Source organism: Microchirus variegatus, assembly GCF_963457635.1.
Source record: "Microchirus variegatus genome assembly, chromosome: 7".
Taxonomy (NCBI): Eukaryota; Metazoa; Chordata; class Actinopteri; order Pleuronectiformes; family Soleidae; genus Microchirus; species Microchirus variegatus.
This window is the reverse complement of record NC_139808.1, coordinates 4,008,822-4,031,972: the sequence shown is the minus strand read 5'-3', so window position 1 is coordinate 4,031,972 and position 23,151 is coordinate 4,008,822. Positions and strand designations below refer to the sequence as shown.

At 41.7% G+C, this 23,151-nt stretch overlaps 1 protein-coding gene across 1 annotated transcript in view; it reads left to right on the top strand.

The window, feature by feature from the left end:
• The window catches only part of pparg (peroxisome proliferator-activated receptor gamma), a gene marked incomplete at both ends in the record, with an annotated part of 37,353 nt that overhangs the window by 5,980 nt on the left and 8,222 nt on the right, over positions 1–23,151 (top strand). The window contains 3 exons of the mRNA XM_083892712.1: positions 15,086–15,382; positions 15,469–15,641; positions 19,608–19,746. Of these exons, the coding sequence (XP_083748838.1) occupies positions 15,086–15,382; positions 15,469–15,641; positions 19,608–19,746 (609 nt within the window). The remainder of the gene's footprint in view (positions 1–15,085; positions 15,383–15,468; positions 15,642–19,607; positions 19,747–23,151) is intronic.

Here is a 23,151-nt window from a genome sequence, read left to right as displayed (position 1 = left end):
GTTAGTGTGTTTGTTTGTGCTTCCACACTTGCACTTGCCCATATGACCAGCAGAGGCCGCCAGAGGCTTGTTGTGTGAATGGGGTGAAATCTGCCATCTCCGATTGCCTTGTTTTGTTTTGTTTTGCTTTGCAACATATATTTAAAACAAAATGTACAATTGAGCTGAACAATGACTTATCGCAATATATCTTTTAATCTTTCTATAAAGCAAGTTGCGTCTGTGTGTTTGTGACGGGCCTATCTCGCTGACCGTTAAGGCCACATTATACTTCTCCGACTGCGTAATGCGTTATCCGTCTGCGTCACCACGTAGACCACTCGAGTCTTTATACTTCTGCGTCGTGGTAACGGACAGGCGCTGCAATTACCCGCCCGATCAGTAGGGGTCGGTGCGCAAGGTTGTTGTGCTTTTGGCTACAGTGAGCAATGGCGTCCGAGGGAGAAAGACTGTTGTTGTTGAAACAGTGGCCGTTTGTCACTTTTCTGTGTCCCGGAACGCAGTTTTAAGATAATTTGAGGCGAGAAATTGGCCATTTAGAGTCTAAACATGTGCTGTGTGTGTTAAGATATGACGTATTTATAGTTTGGCAGCGACGAAGTCGGCGGTGTTCAGCTCTGCCCTCTGTGGACGCTCGCTGCTCACTGTGAGCCGGCACAGAGCAGCTTCGCTCGGCCTGTCCTGAGGACCAATCGCAGCTCTTGCCGTCTCCGTTGTGCCTTGACGGAGTGACGGACACTTAAAAAATATTCCGTGCACCCGGAGACGACGCAGAGACTCTTCGACAGGTTCTGCGTCGACGCAGAGGACTCTGCGTAGCCTACGCAGAGCACTTTACGCAGGAGTATAAATTGGGCTTTAGCGTAGCTAGCTCCTGTGACTGTCAGCCACACCAGTGGCACATTGCGTTGCGCCTAATGAGGTTGCACAGTGTTTTGTATTATATTAGCCTTTACGTTCCTTATCACGCATTACCATAACTGAAACATCTTCTTCAGCTCCCACTATAGGAATACAGGAATACGGGCACTGCACTTGTACTTTTAATTTAATACAGTATTGACTTTGGAAAACATCTTTGTTTCTCACAGCACAAATATCACACGTGTAAAAAAAAAAAAAAGACCATTATCGCAAATTCAGTCAATATAGATGCACTCTTACTTACTTTATGTATTTAATCGTACAGGTAAACTTATTTACTCGGCCACATCACGTTTGCCAATTCCTGCCCTAGCGTGTTATTGTTGACTGGACAGTCGCCGCTTATCTGAGTGAACACTCGCTTGTTTATTGTAAAAACTCTTGACACTTATTTTGCCAGTTTCTGACAATTCAGTATCCGCTTCTCATGCGTCCGCACACACCTCTGCGTCCGGCACACACGCTGTGCTTCCAGTACGTTCTGTGAATGAGACGTACGTCATGTGCCGTGTTTTGTTATTGTCCAGCCGAGCTAAACTCGAGCTCGGACGGCAGGCAGCGCGCACTCCCCCTTTTTCCGCTCCACTTTGAGGAACAGGCCGTGAACCTGCCCACCTTCCTCTCTACTACCTATTGTCAAGTCCTTCTCTTCCCCCCCCCCCTCCCTCCATCTCCTTTCTTCCTTACCCTCACAGTGAGCTCTGTGTGTGTGTGTGTGTGTGTATGTGTGTGTGTGTGTGTGTGAGTGACAGTTTGTGTAAAGTGACAGAGATAAATTGATTTTGACTTTGTTCTCGTCATAAATGGAAGGAGTGTCCCCGACTGTGCTTTGTTTACGCTGTGCACGTGTTCTCGTACATACATACATTTTTGTGTGTGTGTGTGTGTGTGTGTGTGTGTGTTCTTGTATGGGTGTCTTTGTTAGGACAAAAAATGTAAACTATAGGGAACACGAGGACATTTTGTCTGGTCCTCGCGTTCTCTCACCCCGTAAAAAAAAGGCTTTTTGAGGGTTGAAACGTTTTGTTTTTGGGGTCAGGGGTTAGAATTAGGTTTAGGTGTTTAGTTTACTTGTAGTGGCTACGGTAAAGTTAAAGCTGAAGTAAGTAGTTTATAGTGTCATCTAGAGGAGAGGCTGAAATTTACAACAAAGACCTGCTGCTCTGCTCACCCCCTCCCTTCCCTGATCGCTACGGTATCCGCAGCCGGTCAAATGTCGTCCTCGTCGTCTTTCTCCGTGTCAGCAGATGAGGTTCGTGAGGCGAGGGAGAGGGCGGAGCTAACGCGGCCGTAGCAGACGAGGCGGAGAGAGTGGATGCGGGACTTCCGCTACAAGTAAAGAGACGCTTGATTTGTTCTCTCGCGTTTGTCCTTACAGGCTCCGGTAGAAACATGGCGTCTCTCTGCTAACAGTGGCTATGCAACCGCGGTCCGCGACCGTGTTATTGTACATGACTTTTTGAAACACTACGAAAATGAAACAAAAACTATTATACAGCGACTAGACAATGCAGGAGCACATTATATGTATAAAAAAGTGGATTTTGGGTTATATAAACCCATAAATACTACATAGTGTCCCTTTAAGGGGCGAGTGTCCTCACCACGATTGCTGCGCCAACATGTGTGTGTGTATGTTTCGAAAGCACTGGTCCATCCCTTTATCCAGCAAGTAATCTTTTGGGGCTCCTGGGACTCATCAACTCGTGACTATTTAAAGGACTTGGAGAAAGTTCACGTCCTTAGGTTATTGTGTAACGGCAGATTCCCAGAGAGCAGCGTCAATAGTGTCAACATGGATGTATACATACAGTACACGGTGCGGCTCAATGAAGCGCGTCCTCGTGCATCTGAAGTTGACCTTGTTGTTTGCGTAGCCTTGACCATTATCCGTCAGTTTAATAACAAGTCTTCATGGGCATGTGGTGCACTTACATGGCCTTGTTTGTGCAAATAGATGTGGCGTGACTGGTGTGTGTGTGTTTGTGTGTGTGTCCTTAAATATGTGCCTTTTGTTTGCATGAAAAGAGTTGCGTATCAGCAGGTCAGCACAGTTCACTCACTCACTCACTGATCCAATCACATTATGATTCTGACAGTGGTGAACTTCCACGTGTGTGTGTGTGTGTGTGTCAATCATAAACAAACTTATTATTGGTGAGTATTTACTTGACACTGACTAGTTATTACTATTTACTTAATTGTAGCTTAATCTACAGCTGCAGTTTTTAAATAACAGATCATCACAAAAAGAACTGTCACAAAATATGAACGAGCGAATGAAACAAACACGTCTAACGTCTCCACGTTTACGAGTCTACGCTGAATAATTTGACTCGTAACGGGTGTGAACTCCGTTGACTTGTTGCTCGGGCAGACGATCGTGCATGTTGACATTTTGAGCAGACAGAGGTGACCTCTTCTTCTGCACAATGTGGTCAGCCAAAGAAAACAGTCTATCACAGGTGTTGCCAAGTTACTTTTTTGTAATATGGGCCGGCTAAACCGTGGACACACGTCTGACATGTCTCTGTTGCTGATTCCAGGCTCTGCCCTTGTCCAACTTGTCTACGATTTTATGTGCAGTGGTTCTATTGGACCACCAGAGCCAAGTCAAAGGTTTAAATTAGAATGGCTTAAAAAGCATTGTAGATTAGCAGTGTGTGTCTTGTGTGTCTTAATTTGCAGCATTGTGTGCAAGTTCTGAATGTTATTAGTCATTAGTCATAATGATGGAGTGTGTCCAAGACCACCAGAATTAACAGTTTTGTCAGAAAACAGTTGAACAGGTAAGAAATACTTCACCCAATAAAACTAGTACATTTTTTTTTTTTACTAATTTCCAGAGATAAATGTGTTATTTGATGATCCGACAGTGGATCTGAGACGCATGTCTCATTCCCTCAACAACAGAGGAAGTTTGGATTGAAATAAATAAATAAAATTGACAAAAAGTCATGGTCAAAGTCGTTTCCTTTTTAAAGAAAACAAAAGCCCTACACTGCTCTCTTTACTGTGTTTCTGTCAAGTTTTATGAATAAATTATCTGAAAATGATACATTTTGGTCAAATTACCCAAAGCATCATCATTACAGCAGCATCATAATGATTTCAAGTTGATTCTTTATTTGACCGAGTGGGGAAAAAGTGGGTGAAACTGCCCTTTAAATGCACGGATCAATCAGTGCTTCCACCATTGCCAACTTGTTACTTAGTCAAGCTACTGATAAACCAGCGTTGATAGCTTTAACATGTATACTTCTGTTAAATAAATAAACAAATTATATAGATAGTAGATTTGCTGGTAGGTGTGTTTCTTAAATGTTTGGACACATTGAGGAAAACTTTTTCCCACTTCCTGCTTTTATCTCTTGTCTTTGATTTTCTTATCTAGCTCTTGGCAAAAAATAAAGGGAAATGTTGTTTACATAACTGTTGATGTATTCCCTGAATATAACCTATGATTATTATTATTATTATTACCCGCTATTTACTAGCCAAAATGGTGGGAACTCCATGCCCAGTCCTCATAAGTTTCAGGTTTAGCTGGTTCTCAGTATTTAAAAAACACGATACAGACCCTTGTTAGTAGACAAAACGAGAATCATCCAACAGACACAGTGTCTGTCTGCATGTGTTTGTGCATGAACACGCACAGATCACAGCTCGCTTGGTGCTTTCTTAGTAAGAGAGTCATATTCGTAGAGTCGTCTGTGTGTGTGTGTGTGCTGCTCGTGCAGCAAACGTGAAAATGCTTGTTGTGGAAAAACAAAACAAAAAACAATTGCACTTATGAGTCATTTTCACAGTTTTTAGGTTTCTTCAGATGCAGTGTTTCAGTGTCGATACGCTGCGGTAGATCTGTCTTGGGTGCAAAAGCTTTTGAGAAACGATTGCATGGCCTTGGAGATGATGCAATTTACCTTCTCCCCTAAAACTGTTCTGGACCCTTTTATTTTGCAATTATACCATTTTAATCTCCACCACCACACAAATGGCTTGATTTACTAAAATCCCCAAATAGAGAACGCTAAATTGCATGCGCAAGCTTAAAGTTTGCGCCCGCTGGTGGTTTGCGTTTTGCAGGTGACCTACTTAGATTGCCACCGCAATTGACTACAGGTGCAGAAGTGATTAAGACCACCCTGTTTAAAGGGGAAATAAGTAGTTTATAGTGCCATCTAGAGGAGAGGCTGAAATTTACAACAAAGACCTGCTGCTCTGCTCACCCCCTCCCTTCCCTGAGCGCTACGGTATCCGCAGCTGGTCAAATGTCGTCCTCGTCATCTTTCTCCGTGTCAGCAGATGAGGTTCGTGAGGTGAGGGAGAGGGCGGAGCTACCGCGGCCGTAGCAGACGAAGTGGAGAGAGAGGAGGCGGGACTTCCGCTACAAGTAAAGAGACGCTTGTTTTGTTCTCTCGCGTTTGTCCTTACAGGCTCCGGTAGAAACATGGCGTCTCTCTGCTAACAGTGGCTATGCAACAGCGGCCTGCGACCATGTTATTTTACATGACTTTTTGAAACACTACGAAAATGAAACAAAAACTATTATACAGCGACTAGACAATGCAGGAGCACATAATATGTATAAAAAAGTGGATTTTGGGTTATATAAACCCATAAATACTACATATTGTACCTTTAAATGAGGATTTTGTGCTAGTCAAGGTTTGTCAACATGGAGAAAGAGCAGACTCAACGGAAGCGCAAAATTTAATTTGAAATTAAATGAATGTGCGTCATCTGTGAACGCGTAGTTGAACATGCTCTGGAAAAGCATAATTTCCTGATTTACATAAAGTATTTTTGTTTATGGATTTCTCAGAGGATTATGCTTCAGCAAGGGTGCAGAAGTATGTGCGTGACCGCAGCCATTTGTGCACACGGCTGTGCCGGTTAAGACCTGCCGTTCAAACGTGCTAATTATAGACTCAAAAATAAGCACCGCGATTAGTTTCAGGTTTCATAAATCACTTTGCCCGTGCTAAAATTATATTTATATTTACATTTTCTCCTCCCAGCGCACACACAAAATTGCATGTAAACGCCCCACATTGCATATTCATTAATTACAATAAACATATTATGTTAGTTATGGAGGTCTACTTACATATATTAACTTGTTTTTATGGTCAAAAACCTCCTAGTTGCTGTAAACGAGCCGATTGAAATCGTCTTTTCTGACGGTGTTTTTCTGCTGCGAGATTTCAGAGTGAACTTTCACCCCCAGAAGACAGAGTCTTGTGATTGGCCAGTACTATCCAGCACATCCGTTCTCAGAAGCACAGCGCCCCCCTCTGGAATGGTGGATGCACTGCTCCTCATTATCAAAACATTGTTTTAACAGTGTTTAAAAATAGCTTCTTCACGACTCCCCACCACAGTCCCTTTATGACTTTAAACCGGAGTCAGACCCAGAGTCAGACCCAGAGTCAGAAGACACTGTTGCTCGTGAAACACCTCCACAACGGACGTTATTCTTCTTCTGCGGTTCAATGTACGTAACAGGATGTGCCCGGAGCAGGACGATCGGTTGTTCAGGAGAACCGCTGCTTACGTAACTATTACGGGATTTTCAGTGATCTCGTTGAGCCCCGAGATTACAATAAAACACAACGTTCTCAGCAATGGCTGAACTGTTTGTTTCGAACTGTCAGGGCTTCATAAACAAGGTAATGACGCAGATACACACCAAAAAAACTGCGATAATAGGAACTTCCGGTCTAGTTCTGCTTTAAGGCAAGACCGCTAAATGGATTACGAGTGCTATTTTGCCTGTATGAGAGACGCAATCCTCATTGCGCCCTGTTAGTAGATCAGCGTCAATGCAAATGAGTAAATTACTAATTAGCAGGTACACACTCTGTGTGCTGTTGTTTTTATATATATAAATATTATTTTTCCTGCTGGAAGAAGAAGGTAAAGAGATCAGTTATAATTCCCTGTGCACTGATTGTAGTATGGGAGTTGTGCCAAGCCTATCTGACATCTCTTAACCCTATCTGTCCCAACTTGACCCCGTTTCTGTCAAAACAACATGATTAGGAGTGAATGATTGACGGTGGCCGAGATAGCCGAGCCTCTGTGTCTGCGTATTGTTAAGTCTGCCTCACTCGTCTCTCTCTTCGTGTCTGATTCACTCTTCGGTAATTGTTTGGTCCATAAAGCGTCAGAAAATGTCTGTCAAACCCTGGAAATGATGATGTTCACGATCGTGTCGTTTTGTCCCAAAATGATTCACTTACTTTAAATGATTTCTTTGTTGTACGGAGCAAAGAAATGATGAGTCGTTTATTCATATATATATTTTATAAATGAAGCGCCTGTGTTGTGCTGGTATGACATGAGGTAGCAGAAGTAAGTGTGTCACTGCTGTCACACACTGAGTGACTGAGCTGAGGGGGAGAAGTGCAACCAGAGAGGCATGATGAGGTCGCCTGTCAGAGTGAAGAAACAGGAAATCATCTGCAAATGATGTCTACCACCTCGCACACATACGCTCACACACACAAGCCCACGTAAGGACACACACACACACATCCTGACACACACACACACACATGCAACCAGAATTGTCATATACTGTATGAATCGGCCACATATACAGTTATACGTTATACAATCATGCAGAGACATGGACGCATGGGGAGAAATTGGGAATGAAACATGGCATGCACACACACACACACACACACACACACACACACACACACACACACACACAGAGAGAGAGCACATGATAGTTAGCTGTTTGAACTTCTGCTGAGTCCAGAGTCTGTTCGAGGGAGAAAATGTGTGTAGTTCTCTTTCTATCGGTCATCACTTCCTGAGGAAAAGCATGACTCTACACACACACACACACACACACACACACACACACACACACACACACACACACACACACACACACACACACACACACACACACACACACACACACACACACACACACAAACACACACCAGTCACTTCTCCTGTCACTGTCACTGTCACTTGGTTTGGTCAGTGAACTCAGACCAGCACTCTCTGAACTGAACTGGAGAAACGGGGTGAGCCCACACTTTCTGTCAATGTGTGTGTGTTTGTTTTTAGCAGCTCTTCAGGATCTATTCTGCTATTAACACCCACTTGTTGTGTTGTCACAAGGCATCAGATGGTTATGGTTATGGTTATGGTTGTGGGTGTGGTAATGGTTTTGGTTCTCCAATAAGAATAGCTGCACTCGACTCGTCTCCGTTACCTCATCTGTAGCAGAATATTGACCTTCAGCTCTGGTAGTTAGTCCTTATGGAGACCAACATCTGGTCCTAAAGAGGCAGAACCTCATTTCCAGGTCAATGCAGCGTCCTAAAATGTCTAAATAAAGGTTTTCAGGTAGCGGCGATGAGATTTGTTTGTGTATCATCATGGTGTCTGAGGAGATTTCCTATTAGCCAATGAAGAGCAGACATTGGGGCTCATCAGTGCGAGATATACTGCAGCTCAGTCAGTCAAATTTGACTGTTTAACTGTTTATCACAACATAAGCTTGCTTGGGTTTTGTAGTGTGGTATTTGGTTGCACCAACTCCAAAAAAACAACTATAGTTTAAAGGTCACATAGAGTGGTCCTGTTGCACATAAATGTTAGTTATGGAGGTCTACTTACACATATTAACTTGTTTTTATGGTCAAAAACCTCCTAGTTTCTGTAAACTAGCCGATAGAAATCCTCTTTTCTGACGGTGTTTTTCTGCTGCGAGATTTCAGAGTGAACTTTCACCCCCAAAAGACCAGAGTCTTGTGATTGGCCAGTACTATCCAGCACATCCGTTCTCAGAAGCGCAGCGCCCCCCTCTGGAACGGCGGATGCACTGCTCCTCATTATCAAAACATTGTTTTAACAGTGTTTAAAAATAGCTTCGTCACGACTCCCCGCCGCAGTCCCTTTTATGACTTTAAACCGGAGTCAGACCCAGAGTCAGAAGACACTGTTGCTCGTGAAACACCTCCACAACGGACGTTATTCTTCTTCTGCGGTTCAATGTACGTAACCGGATGAGCCCGGACTACCGCCCGGAGCAGGACGATCGGTTGTTCAGGAGAACCGCTGCTTACGTAACTATAACGGGATTTTCAGTGATCTCGTTGAGCCCCGAGATTACAATAAAACACAACGTTCTCAGCAGTGGCTGAACTGTTTGTTTCGAACCGTCAGGGCTTCATAAACAAGGTAATGACGCAGATACACACCAAAAAAACAGCGAGAATAGGAACTTCCGGTCTAGTTCCGCTTTAAAGTACTTTTCTCAGTTTTTATATGATATGATGGTACATGTGACGTCTGGTACTGTCCCATATTAAGGAGTGTCATTGATACTTTAGGATGGAATAGAATATAATAAATCTTTATTGTCCACCGAGGAGGAAAATCTGCTTCACTGATTACAGACGTTCTCAGCTGAATATGAAAATCCACAAATGTGCTGTGTTGTTGAGCACATTTTTTATTCCGCACCTCCACGTCACTCTGACCTCGGGTCGACCTGATGCTTATCAGCTTTCTTTCCTAGCTTTTGACGAAACGTAGAAGAAAAGAATCAAACAAACGAAATCACACACAGATCTGGGTTCAGTTTTTTACTTCAAGCCGCGCCACGCGGATGGAAATGGTGGTTTGTAACCTCACGCTTTGCTTTGAAGTTTTCGTGAGTAAACTCAGTACCAACCAGGAAAAAGTGGGTTTAAAGACGTGAGCGGCAGACTCTCGCTCTCTGTCGAGAATAAGAGTCCAGACCTCTGGCTGACACTGCACCAGGTTTTTTCCACGACTGCTTCATTATTTAGGTTCAGAAAGAGAGACGGCTGGTACGGGTGTCCTGCCCTGCAGTGGCTTCACACTAACAAAGATCAAGCAAAGTGTCTGCAGCTTCCTGAGGAGTCAAACAGGATGGCAGCTTTTCTACACCGCATGCAACTTTTTTTTTTTTTTTTTTTAAAGCCCCCAGCAGCTCTTTAGCTCATTTCATAAAAAAAAAAAAAAAAAAAATCAGTGTCCCAAAGTTGACCTGATATAGGACTAACCAGAATAGATGTTCACTCTTTGAGTATGCTTCATCTATTTCAAAGAAAGTGAGGCAGACATGCAGGCGGGCACATCTTTGTTTTTAGTCACCGACGCTGAACCACATGTTGCCTTCATGACAAGGTCAGGAAGTCACTGAACTCAGAGCACCAGCTCTATCTCTATGTCGCTTTCTCTCTTAGTTTGTGTGTGTGTGAGAGAGAATGAGAGATTGTGCCATATTATACACTGCCGTTCAAAGATTTGGGCTCACCTATACAATTTGTTTGTGTTTTCCATTAAAAAGTCACACTTTTATTCACAAAAAGAGTTGCAAAATGAAATAAATAATGATTTTTATTCAAAATAATAATGTTGCCCTTTCGTCAAAGAACCAGCAAAACTGTTTTCAGCTGTGCTAACATCATTGCACAAGGGTTTTCAAGGGTTTTCTAATCATCCAATAGTCTTCTAACGCCATTAGCAAACACAATGTACCATTAGAACACTGTAAATGGGCCTCTATACACCTATGTACATATTCCATTAAAAACCAGACATTTGCAGCTAGAATAGTCGTTTACCACATTAACAATGTATAGAGTGTATTTCTGATTCATTTAATGTTATATTCATTGAAAAAAATAAGGACATTTCTAAGTGACCTGAAACTTTTGAGCGGTAGTGTACATGTACATATACATGTCCATATACTTATATTCTTCACAATGTCAACAAGACAAGAGCAGGAAAACGTGTTATGGTTTAAATGGGGTGTCACCTCATGATAATTTTTTATTATTTACTAATTAACTAATGTCAGAAAAATAAAGGTTAAATAAAAATAAAAATGAAGTCTTCTTTCTTCCGCAGAGCAATGAGCAAAGAAAACGGACAATATTCATATTTAACACATTTCACTCAAAAGCTTATTCAATTGTGAAAATAGTTTGTCTAATAATACTTAGACTTATACTTAGACTTTATTGATCCCTTGGGATGACTCCCTCAGGGAAATTAGATTTCCAGCAATATATAAAAGAAAAGAAAATAAACAGTAAACTCTTAGGCACAAAATATACACATATAGATAGAACAGATTAAGATATATTGGATGGATTATTGCACAGTGTTTTCACTGTTACTTCATAAATTGATTTAACAATGAATTATTATTATTTGTCATACTTATTTTTGTGTGATTTACTGCAGAACTTTACAGACTTTGTGTGAAAACCATACGCCATTAAAAGCATCACCAAACCCAACTTTTTTATTATATCCAGTGGGAAAAAAATGAAATATCAAACAAACATTTCCAGCAGTGCTTTCTCTTCATAGTTGTTCTAGTTCCCCTCAGAGACGAGGACACTTTTCATTCAGGCAGAAAAGATAAGTGTACTTAAACTTTTGAATGCGGCAGGACTGGTTTCTTTTGTCTCCCACATTACTAAATGCACCAGAGCAGCTACTGTGTTCACACGTGTCCTATCCTTATTCGTGCATGTAGTGTGTGAGTGAGCGAGTGTGTGTTGTTTGTTGTGATCATTTGTGTCGTTGTGCATTTTTGTACATACAGCCTGTACCAAAAAAAGCTTGTTTCCTTTAAATTAAACTCTACATTCACAGCTGCAACCCCCCCCAAAAAAAGGGACTTCAGCCAGATTGTGTGCAGAAACCCGATCCCCCACAGCCTTTGCTGCTGTCCACGTTGAATCATTTCAGTTGTGAGGAAATACGACTGTTAAAAAAAAAAAAAAATTGCATTCGTTTTGCAACCGCGTCCCCGAACGAAGAAGTGATTTCACATCACGTCTTTCTTTGACCTCGTGTAGAAGTGCTGAGAACAGCGTCTGACTTTTTTTTTTTATAGATCACTTTTCATTTCACTTCGTAACGTATAACTCGGTGTAAGTGCGTGACCCCGCCGACCTTTCACTCGTGCCTCACCTGTCTGGTGTGTGTCGTTTTGTTTACGTTAAGTTGCCAGACCTGCCGGTCTGCTGGTCGGTGTGGTTGTTCTGGTAGGATGTCGTCATCATCGCCGAGCGCGAGCTGACAGAAAGAGAAACTCCTACGCACTGTGCTGCTCTTACCTGGAGGACCAGTTCTGACATGTGGAAATCTGAGCAGTATCAGGAGACACCGGCTAAACTGACACACACACACACACACACACACAATACACGGCTGCTTGTACTCATTTGTCATCTTTTGTGTCTGACACTAAACGCAGATCGGAACATGCTGGTACGACGGTGTTTCCGTGAGGAGAAAACTTGTTTCACCTTTGATGACGACATTATCGGAGCATGTTTGTGTAACTGCCTGCTGCTGCTGCTGCAGTAACTTTTTCCAGAGCGTGGATTTCCTAAGATAATGGCTTTTTCTTAAACCCTCTGGAGTGCAGTTGGATTTCCTGAAGTGGTTCGAGGAGTCGCTCCACTCACTGTCACCACTCTCACTTTATCTCCCTCAGTATCTCTCTCTCTCTCTCCCACCCGCCCCCCCCCCCCCCACTAGATTTCTGTCCCTATTTGATTTGATGCCAACCAGGACAATACAAAGTCACTTCCAGCGCTGTTGTGCCCGTTTTAGGTTCAGATTCAACCTGGCAACCGGCCCACAAATGAAAGAATAGTCAGGTTTCACTGGTTATTAATAGCCTGCGTTTTTTCCCCCTGCAACGCATCCAAGGCAGTGGAAGAACACACACATACATGTGCACACACACACACACACACACATTTAAGTGGATATGCCAAACAAGTAAAAGGAAACAATAAGTAGCTGAGAAAGGAGGATGTTTTTCTCCACAGGGATGTTGTGTCGGGTATTTGGAGCCATTTCAAGCCATTTTTATACCTGTGTGACTGTGCCATCTCCGTGTTGTTAATTTTAGTTTTGCCCTGTTGCATAATTTATCACATTCTTTGTGGCACTTTTTTTTTTCCAAAGTCAGAACTCCAAGGTTAATTAGAGGACGTTTATTTCGAGATTCAGCGCTGGCTATAATACAAAAGGTTGTTTGTCAGGCCGTGGCGTGTAGTTTGACTCTATTGATTATTTATATACTGTTGTTTCTCTGGTCTTTTTTCTTCTCTAGAGTTGAAATTAGGCTCAGAGGAATTACACAAATGTGGGAAAGTAAACGATATATGTGCAGTCGACTCGTAGATCGGCTTCAGATGTTGCATGAAAAATATCTTCAAACAAATTTAAATGGAACATAAGTAGCAAATCTGGCCCTGTGCCACAGACACGCCCGTCATGCCGATCATGTGTAGCAGAAAACACAGATATTTTAAGCTGGAATAACACTGACAAAAGCATTCTTTGTTAAAGTATTTTAATGCCAATTGCTCACAATAATAAAATATAAGATCTGCTCTCTGAAAATTATATAAACATTGAAAAAAAAAACCAACATTCTACCAATTTTAACCCCCAAAGCCTTGTACACATTTACCCGTGATGACATAGATTTGTGTGGACTGGAGTAACCTCTGATGACTGGACTCTGGACCATCTCAGCTGACTTCTCTCTCTTCTAATGCCTGACCGTGTCAGTTAGATATTGGAAAGACAAAATCGGATCACGGTGTCTTTTATTTATTTGCACAGACCTGAATACCCTAAGAATGTTGTGTTCTAGGACATCAAACATTGCCTATGTATTTATTATAAGATAACACTGTTGAAGATGAGGTTCACAAAGTGCTCTGACAAAAAAAAACTCAGTGAATTTAAATCTATTTTTCTTTGGCGTTTTGGTGAGGCTGACCTACTTCACCACTTAATTTTATTAAACCTCATATATAGACGGTGCTGTTGTTATAGATACTCAGGAACTATATTCACACAAGTTTGAGTCACGGATACTAATCATCACAGTCCCCGTATACATATGTCACCTTTCTGTCAAGATTATTAGAAATCTTCACTATGAGAGAAGAGAGAAACTAACTAAAGTGAAAAGATGTCTCGTCGAGTACAGGGAGAGGAATGAATGCATCGTAGGTTCAGTCATTTTCTACCTGTGTCATAAAGATTCAGCTATAGCAAGATTGCCAGTAAAGACACAGTTACTTTAACTTTTATACAGAGTAAACATAATTGCCTGCTCTGTTTTGGATATAAAACAGTACATTTCTTTTTAGCTTAATTCAATAAATGCATAATTATAAAAATAGAAAATCTTATCCAGTGGCAAATTAGCAGTTTTTTAATAATCTGGATTGGTTGATTTATTATTTCACATTGTACATTTCTGTTCTCACATCCTTCATAAATGCTGCTATGTCACCAAAACGTATATTCCTTTATTTATTCAACAAACTCATGACCGTTTCCATTACCTGCACTGATTTCTGAAGGTTGGCATCGGCCATAGAGAAATTCGGTATTGGAAAAACAATGAACATGAATGCTGCCAATTTTAAAAGCTAAAAAGCCGTCTATATCGGCTTTAAATAGTTATTTAGTCTTGAATTGAAAATACGTTTTTGTGCCAAATCGTCGTGACATGCAGAAGAACATACAGCGCGTTCTACTCCCAACACTCCTGCATCCTTGGCCTCAGACAGACTGAGGTTGACACAGTTGTGATTTCTGTGTCCTTTGCTTGGGCAATAACGCAGCGAGCCGCCCAAACAGCAGCAAAGGCAGACGTGGTGTTTTGAGCAGAGAAAAGATGTGCAAGAGTTCGCCTTGTACTCCCCGCGGCACAGTCTGCCTCTCTGTTTACTCGATAACCGACAAACTTGAGAACGATAAACGAGCGCCGACACTGGGATTAATCTTTGCTGCGGGTTGTGTGTGGGAGGGTGTGCTGTGTTTTTTGCTTTGTTTATGTCCAATCATTAACATCATGTACAGCATGTGGGTTTCTTCGTGTACAATTTTCATTGTCATCGTTCTGTCTCCCTTCCTGTTTGAATTTTTTTTTATCTCATCCTCCCTTTCTTTCTCCGTCAGTGCAACTTTTTCCTCTTCCTCCCCTCCTCTCTTTTAGTTCTTGTTTTCTTTTTGAACGAGGCCACAGAGAGTCAACATACGATAATGGCTCCAGCAAAACTCATCACTGCTTCATCTCTCTCTCTCTCTCTCTCTACCACAGCAGACATGGTGGACACCCAGCAGCTCCTAGCCTGGCCTGTGGGATTCAGTCTGAACGCCGTGGACCTCTCTGAGCTGGAAGACAGCTCCCACTCGCTCGACATGAAGCATTTGTCCACGTTGGACTACACCTCCATCTCCTCCGCCGCCGTCCCTTCCCCTCTGTCTCCGCCGCTCGTATCCTCCATCTCTTCCGTCGGCTTGGCGTACGACCCCAGTCTGCCGCAGAGCGACGAGCACCTGACGCACATGGACTACACCAACCTGCACAGCTACAGGACGGAGCCCAGCACGCCCAGTAAGTCCGAGATGTTCATCCACGCACACACACAATTCAGGTGGCAGAGACGAGGCTAAACGTGTTCTGCTTTGGTCGTTTTCTAGTATCCGATTCGATCAAGCTGGAGCCCGAGTCGCCGCCTCAATACTCCGACAGTCCCGTCTTCTCAAAGCTCCAAGACGACACGTCGGCGACGTCGCTAAACATCGAGTGCCGCGTGTGTGGAGACAAAGCCTCAGGGTTTCACTACGGCGTCCATGCCTGCGAGGGCTGTAAGGTAGGACACACGGACCAATTCAGAGATAGATACATTACTGTTCAAAAACTTGGTGTTTTCCATTAAAAGTCACACTTTTATTCATCAAAAGAGTTGTAAAATGAATAGAAAATATAGTCAAGACATTGACAAGATTAGAAATTGTGATTTTTAGAACCAGCAAAACTGTTTTCAGCTGTGCTAACATCATTGCACAAGGGTTTTCAAGGGTTTTCTAATTATCCAATAGCCTTCTAACGCCATTAGCAAACACAATGTACCATTAGAACACTGGAAATGGGCCTCTATACACCTATGTACATATTCCATTAAAAACCAGACGTTTGCAGCTAGAATAGTCGTTTACCACATTAACAATGTATAGAGTGTATTTCTGATTCATTTAATGTTATATTCATTTAAAAAAAAATGCTTTTCCTTAAAAAATAAGGACATTTCTATGTGAACCCAAACTTTTGAACGGTAGAGTATCATGACTAGATTATAGGGCTGCAATGATAACTCGAGTGATTTGAGTAACTCGATTACAAAAATTCTGCCTTATTATTATAGTGTTATTTTAATTCGTACTCGCGTGGCCCGTTTAGTGCAGGGATCATTGTTCCACATGGACCGTTTTAGCAGACGCACACCACACGTCCGGATTTCAGCTGGCGCGATGGCGGAGAAACAGCCCGTAAAAGGCAGAAAATCCAGTTGCTAACGCTTCCAGCGCATGCTAACGTAAACAATGATGTTAGCTGATTTAATGTAGCTTACTAGGGCTGCAGCTATCAAATATTTTTGTAATCGAGTATTCTACCGATTATTAATTGAGTACTCGGATTAAAAAAAATATATATATGCATATTTATAATAGTTTTGCGTCCTCGATTAAGAATTGGTCGAATACGCGATTACAAAACTATTCGATAGCTGCAGCCCTACTAGATTACACTAAATAAGATTATTTTGTTGATATTTCACAGTTTTTTTGTTCAACCAACAGTTTAAAACCAAAATATGTTTAATTTTAACGCCACAAAAGACAACAAGGAAGCAGATTTTCAATGGAAAGTAACCAATGGATCACATTGCACATCACGCCCAGCCGATCGGACGTCAGACGTTTAAAATTTAAGGCTTAACCGTGTCAGTGTGTCCATTCTTTGTTAGGATTAGCGTCTTTTTGATTGATCGCTCCTCTCAAAATAAAAAAAAAAAATCAAATTGACCGTCTCGTCACCTATTGAGTCATGTCAGGAAATGGTAACGGGTGTAACAGTGGGTTTTCTCTGCCAGCCTTTTACATTTTCTGTCACTGCGTGTCACTCTGAAATGAAACGTGTCGGTGGAATAAGAAACTATAAAGCACGGAGACAAGTGTACACTAATGCCTTTCATGTCTGTCACTTCAACCACAAGCCTCATACACACTTTCCACCCCGCATGGTCTCAACATACGGGTTTTGGTTGCTTGTTCAGACGAGCCCTTAAACGCTCCATCCGTACAGAGTATAAATAACTAATAGAAGAGAGTGGGGGTGTGTGTGGGTGCGAGGGTGTGTGGGGGGGGGGGGGGGGGGTTTCACACATATTTCCATTTTCTTTGAAATATTGAGTCTGTATAAGAAGAGTAGCTATATATGTTTTTTTGTGATTAAAGACGTGGGGTAACCGCAGCGGTCCTACCGATGCGTCTTTCTTTCTTTTTTTTTTGGGTTAGTAATAAGAGCAACTACGTGTCTTCTGTTTTCCGGCATTGTCAGCAAAAACATAATTTGACCATCTGAGTATAAAGCTGAACAAATTTTTGGAATGTTTTAAATAATTAAGAGCCTTTTTATGAGGAGATTTTGGTACAAATCTTACAAGAACTGAAATGCAAACAAAAATGTCTTTAACTGCAGTGTTTCCCATTCTTTTTTTATTTATTTATTTATTTTATTTAAAAGCAACAAGAGTAAATCGACCCACTTCACACTATAAACTGTGATAAGAGGAGCAGAGACTATAACAATGTTTCTGACTGTTTTACAGCCATTTATGTAACACTTACAATTATTTAAATGGATAAAATGGTGCAGCCATTTTTGAGAGAGACATGTTGGATAAATTAATCACAATAGAAATGTTGGCATGTTTTTTATTATTATTATTTTATTCCTTAATAAATAAAACAAATTTCCCCCATCCGATCTGTGAGTGCTGTTCCAGTCTCTGGGAATTAATAATATGATGAAGATTTACAGTATTTATACTAGTTTATACTAGCAATAAAAAATACAGAGTATTATTTACCTTTCATTTCAAATGCTCAGCTGTTAAAATCAGAATCACTTTTTTTTTGGCCAAATGCATCATAGACACACATGAATTTGCCTTGGCATCCTGTGTTTAACACAAAACAACACACAGACAGTAAAATAAAATACGCCTAGCTCTAAGAGACCTGATATTAAAAAACATTAAAATAAAGGTGTCGACATTATTTTTCATTTTAGATGGAAAAAAGTCCAACAAATAAAATGACTTATCGTGTAACTCGGGCCAAACCGATTCACCCACCCACTCACCGCGGCCGCGAATAGCGTGAAATCACCTAATCTTTAACGCCGTCGGGTCTGTTGTGTTGGGGCCATTACAATGTACAAAGGTTTCTGTTTTTCTGTCCTCTTTGTGAACATCGCACTGTACCTCCACGGAGGCTGAGCGAAGGTAAAGCACAGTGGTCATTGTTCTGCTCCGCTCTCAGGGGACACTCCACCAGAAGAGGGGGTCAGCCAAGCAGGCAAACGCTTAATTGTTTCTAAACAGAAAACATTCTTTATTGAGGTGGAGTCTTGACCCCCTTTAACTTCCTCCTTTCCTGCTTTAAATAACCCTACATTTAAAATAGGGACATCTGTGTGGATTGTAGGAATGCAGATGTCAAACACACCAGCCTCCAGCCACCTGTGAGGTTTTAAAAAAAAATTAAAAAAAAGCATGAATACAATCCCAGTACTATTTTTTTATTTTTTCTTCTTCTTCTTCTATTCATATCTTTTTTTTTTTTCTTAGTCACCTTAGACAAACACGTGAGTGTAGGAGTATGACTACAGCTGAGATAAGTGTTATGGCTCTTTTGGTCCTAAGGTTGAAAAGCGCAAATCCACCATAATAATCTGCTTTGAATCCACCTCTGGACGCTGTGTCGGACACTTCCTCACAGATTAGAAAACAATCTTAATATACAATACACAATGTCATGCTTCAATAAAAATAATTGGATGTAACTTGGATCAGTGATAGAATATTTACTGATAAGACTTCTGTGTATGCTTAAAAGACTTCCTCTGTTATGTCCGGTCTCTGTATTATGTGTGATCGTGTGTTTATTTCCTTATTTTACTGTCATCACAGACAGTCTCTCAACCCTACAGAAGAAGTGGAATACAAATTTGGAATTAAAGATAAATACATACTGTACATCTGCACTGTTGTGGCGCAAAGGTTTCGCGTCAACGATTCAATTTTCTTGTGTTTTCCATTAAAAGTCACACTTTTATTCAAGACATTGACAAGATTAGAAATAATGTTTTTTATTTCAAATAATAATAAATAGCCTTTTAACGCGATTAGCAAACACAATGTACCATTAGAACACTGGAGAGATGGTTGCTGGAAATGGGCCTCTATACACCTATAATAATAATAATGTACATATTCCATTAAAAACCAGACGTTTGCAGCTAGAATAGTCGTTTACCACATTAACAATGTGTAGAGTGTATTTCTGATTCATTTAATGTTGTATTAATTGAAAAAAAGTGCTTTTTCCTATAAAAAATAAGGACATTTCTAAGTGATCCCAAACTTTTGAACGGTAGTGTATTTCTCCTTTACTCTTTAAAAAAAGGGGGCAGACTCGGTAAATTAAATGATAAATGTTTGCACTGACATTGTCCATAAGTGATTGTGTTGTTTTTTTTGTCGTTCTCGTAGGGTTTCTTCAGACGCACAATCAGGTTAAAGTTGGTGTACGATCACTGCGACCTTCACTGTCGCATTCACAAGAAGTCCCGCAACAAGTGCCAATACTGTCGCTTCCAGAAGTGCCTTCACGTCGGCATGTCGCACAACGGTAAGATAATAATATTGTCGTGCGTGCGGTCAAAATAGAGGAGAGCAGTGTTTACTTTGACACTAAACGGCACCCAATCTTTAATGTATTTGTTGCCACCACCACAGTATTTACACTGATAAGCATAAGTGTTGACATTTCATCCTGAGTGACCTGTTGTGTTTATTCAAGTGAACTTTATTTTCATTATTTCTATATTGACTATATTCATTTATAGTCGATATCTTTTTCACCCGCATGGGTGAAATCTTTAAAAACAGGGCGTGTTCTAACGTCTTTTCAGGGCTGACTTTAGTGACTTTTCATTGATAGTAGTTGGTAAAACATTCTCCAAATACAAGACAATGAATGACAGGGTAAGAGAGAGCTGGGGAATACGACATCATCATTTCCTAAAGTATTTTATTCGCTGTCTACACGGAAACGCAATGCCAGAATTTTTAGATTTTGGAGGCGTTTCATGTCCTGAAAACGCTGTCTCCATGTGGACGGAATGCCTCTCCGACAAAAAAATAAATAAGCATAGTCGCCTAAATGTGAACGGTCCCTTAAAGGTACAATATGTAGTATTTATGGGTTTATATGACCCAAAATCCACTTTTTTCTACATATTATGTGCTCCTGCATTGTCTAGTCGCTGTATAATAGTTTTTGTTTCATTTTCGTAGTGTTTCAAAAAGTCATGTAAAATAACATGACCGCGGACCGCGGTTGCATAGCCACTGTTAGCAGCGAGACGCCATGTTTCTACCGGAGCCTGTAAGGACAAACGCGAGAGAACAAAACAAGCGTCTCTTTACTTGTAGCGGAAGTCCCGCCTCCTCTCTCTCCGCTACGTCTGCTACGGCCGCGGTAGCTCTGCCCTCTCCCTCGCCTCACGAACCTCATCTGCTGACACGGAGAAAGACGACGAGGACGACATTTGACCGGCTGAGGACACCGTAGCGCTCAGGGAAGGGAGGGGGTGAGCAGAGCAGCAGGTCTTTGTTGTAAATTTCAGCCTCTCCTCTAGATGGCACTATAAACTACTTATTGCCCCTTTAATTATTGATTTAATTATTTGTTATTTGTTTTTTCCATCAGACATTTTCACCTTTAGCAATGTTTTTTTTGTCGGCCAAATTCACATGACAACGGCCAAAAGTAACTTAAACCCCTGCTCGAGACATCAAGGTGCATTCATGTCCTCCACCCTTCTGATCAAACTCACTGTAAATAAGCACCTGAAGGTCAAACTACTGAGTCTTCTGTGAATTCATGGACAAAGAAAACACCTTCTTTTTTTTCCCTTCTTCTTCTTCTTCTTCTTCTTTTTGAGAAGCTCCTCTCCCTCTGATGTCTGCTGAGAAACAGCAAACACAGCTTCACCACGCTGCTGCTGATCTGGTCTTTGAGGCCTTTTGTGGCGTTAAAGCACGCAGCAGTGCACACACACCAGTACATATACTGTCACCTGCTTCTTCTTCTTCTTCGTCTTGTGGTGTTCGGAAAAAAAAACCTTGTTTCAGTTCCCACCGCATGTGCAAAATTTAAAAAAAAAAATGTACCTGCAGGATCACGATAACAACAACAATAACAAACGGCAGCGAGTACGTTTTCTTTCTGTGCAAAAGGAATGATCACCACACCCTTCAACTATGGTATGTTTAGACAGCAGTGATGGGAGTGGACCACTGTGTGCTGTGTGCAGATATTAGTAAACAAATCCTCGTTGTTTGTGCTGTGCTTCAAGGTCCGTAGAAATGTCAGAATTTTAAGCTGAGGGTTATGAAAACATCCATCCGTCTTCTACCGCGCTTTATCCTCCGCATGAGCCAGTCCATCACAGGGCCGCAAACAGACAAACAACCATCCACTCTCACACCTACGGTCAGTTTAGAGTGTCCAGTTTGCCCTAATCACCAAATCTTTTTTGGTCTCTGGGAGGAAACCGGGGGAAACCCAGGGAAAACCTCTGTTCTAACCGAGTCGCTGCAAAGGTGTGGCCAAATCACTTACTCAATAATTCTTTATCCACTCAAACATGTTTCCCCCCCCTCTCTCTTTGTTGCTCTACCTTAGAAAGTGGTTTGTTTTGTTTCGTCTGCTTTTGTTGGCCACTGGAGCACATCACCTGGCACATCCGTAAGCACCAAGTATTGACTCCACCTTCTCAAATGAGGTTCATCGTGGATCTCATGACTGTGTAGGTGTAGTACATGGTTCGTTCTGGAGTGACAGTTTGGTTGCACCTGTTAGGCTGCGTCAACATTTACTCGCAGTACAGTCAAGAAGAAGGAAAGAGAAGAACATTATGCATGCCAAATTCCATAAAACATCGGCAACAACAACAAATTCTCCTCGTGCATGTGCAGAACCACTGTCCCATACTTTTAAAGGTGAAGTAAGTAGTTTATAGTGCCATCTAGAGTCGAGGCTGAAATTTACAACAAAGACCTGCTGCTCTGCTCACCCCCTCCCTTCCCTGAGCGCTACGGTATCCGCAGCTGGTCAAATGTCGTCCTCGTCGTCTTTCTCCGTGTCAGCAGATGAGGTTCGTGAGGTGAGGGAGAGGGCGGAGCTACCGCTGCCGTAGCAGACGAAGCGGAGAGAGTGGAGGCGGGACTTCCGCTACAATTAAAGAGACGCTTGATTTGTACTCTCGAGTTTGTCCTTACAGGCTCCGGTAGAAACATGGCGTCTCACTGCTAACAGTGGCTATGCAACCGCGGCCCGCGACCATGTTATTTTACATGACTTTTTGAAACACTACGAAAATGAAACAAAAACTATTATACAGCGACTAGACAATGCAGGAGCACATAATATGTATAAAAAAGTGGATTTTGGGTTATATAAACCCATAAATACTACACAGTGTCCCTTTAAGTTCATTCCATTCGTCTAATAGTGATTGATCACTAGAAGTTGGCCCCTGTATGTTGAGTGATTGCTTGTACAGGTGTGGGAACAGACGAACCTCCTCACCTTTAGCGAGAGTCCATCGCTATCATCTTCATCCTTGTAATCTTTTACTTTGACCAGGAAAAAACGTGATAAAGCAAGATGTGTGTTCCGTGGAACATGCACAGGCCCCATGGGTGTTACGGGCTGACCGAACACAGATGGACGCCACAAGTTGAAACCAATTGTAATGAGTTTTATTAACAAGAATGCCATTATTTCAAAAGAAAAAGGCTGGACATTCCAGTAAAACGTAACAAAAAGGTGGCTATAGCTTCTGAATCAACCCAGCGTTTCCCCAAAAGAAAAGATTAAATCAACTGAAGCCAAAAAAATCAGAGCTATCGTGCACTAAATTAATAAAACGATCTGAGGAGGGAGGAAAAACAAAGAGATCGCTTTCCACTCCTCCTTTTAAACTTCCCTCCCCACGGTGACGCCCTCCTCCTGCTCCACTCACAG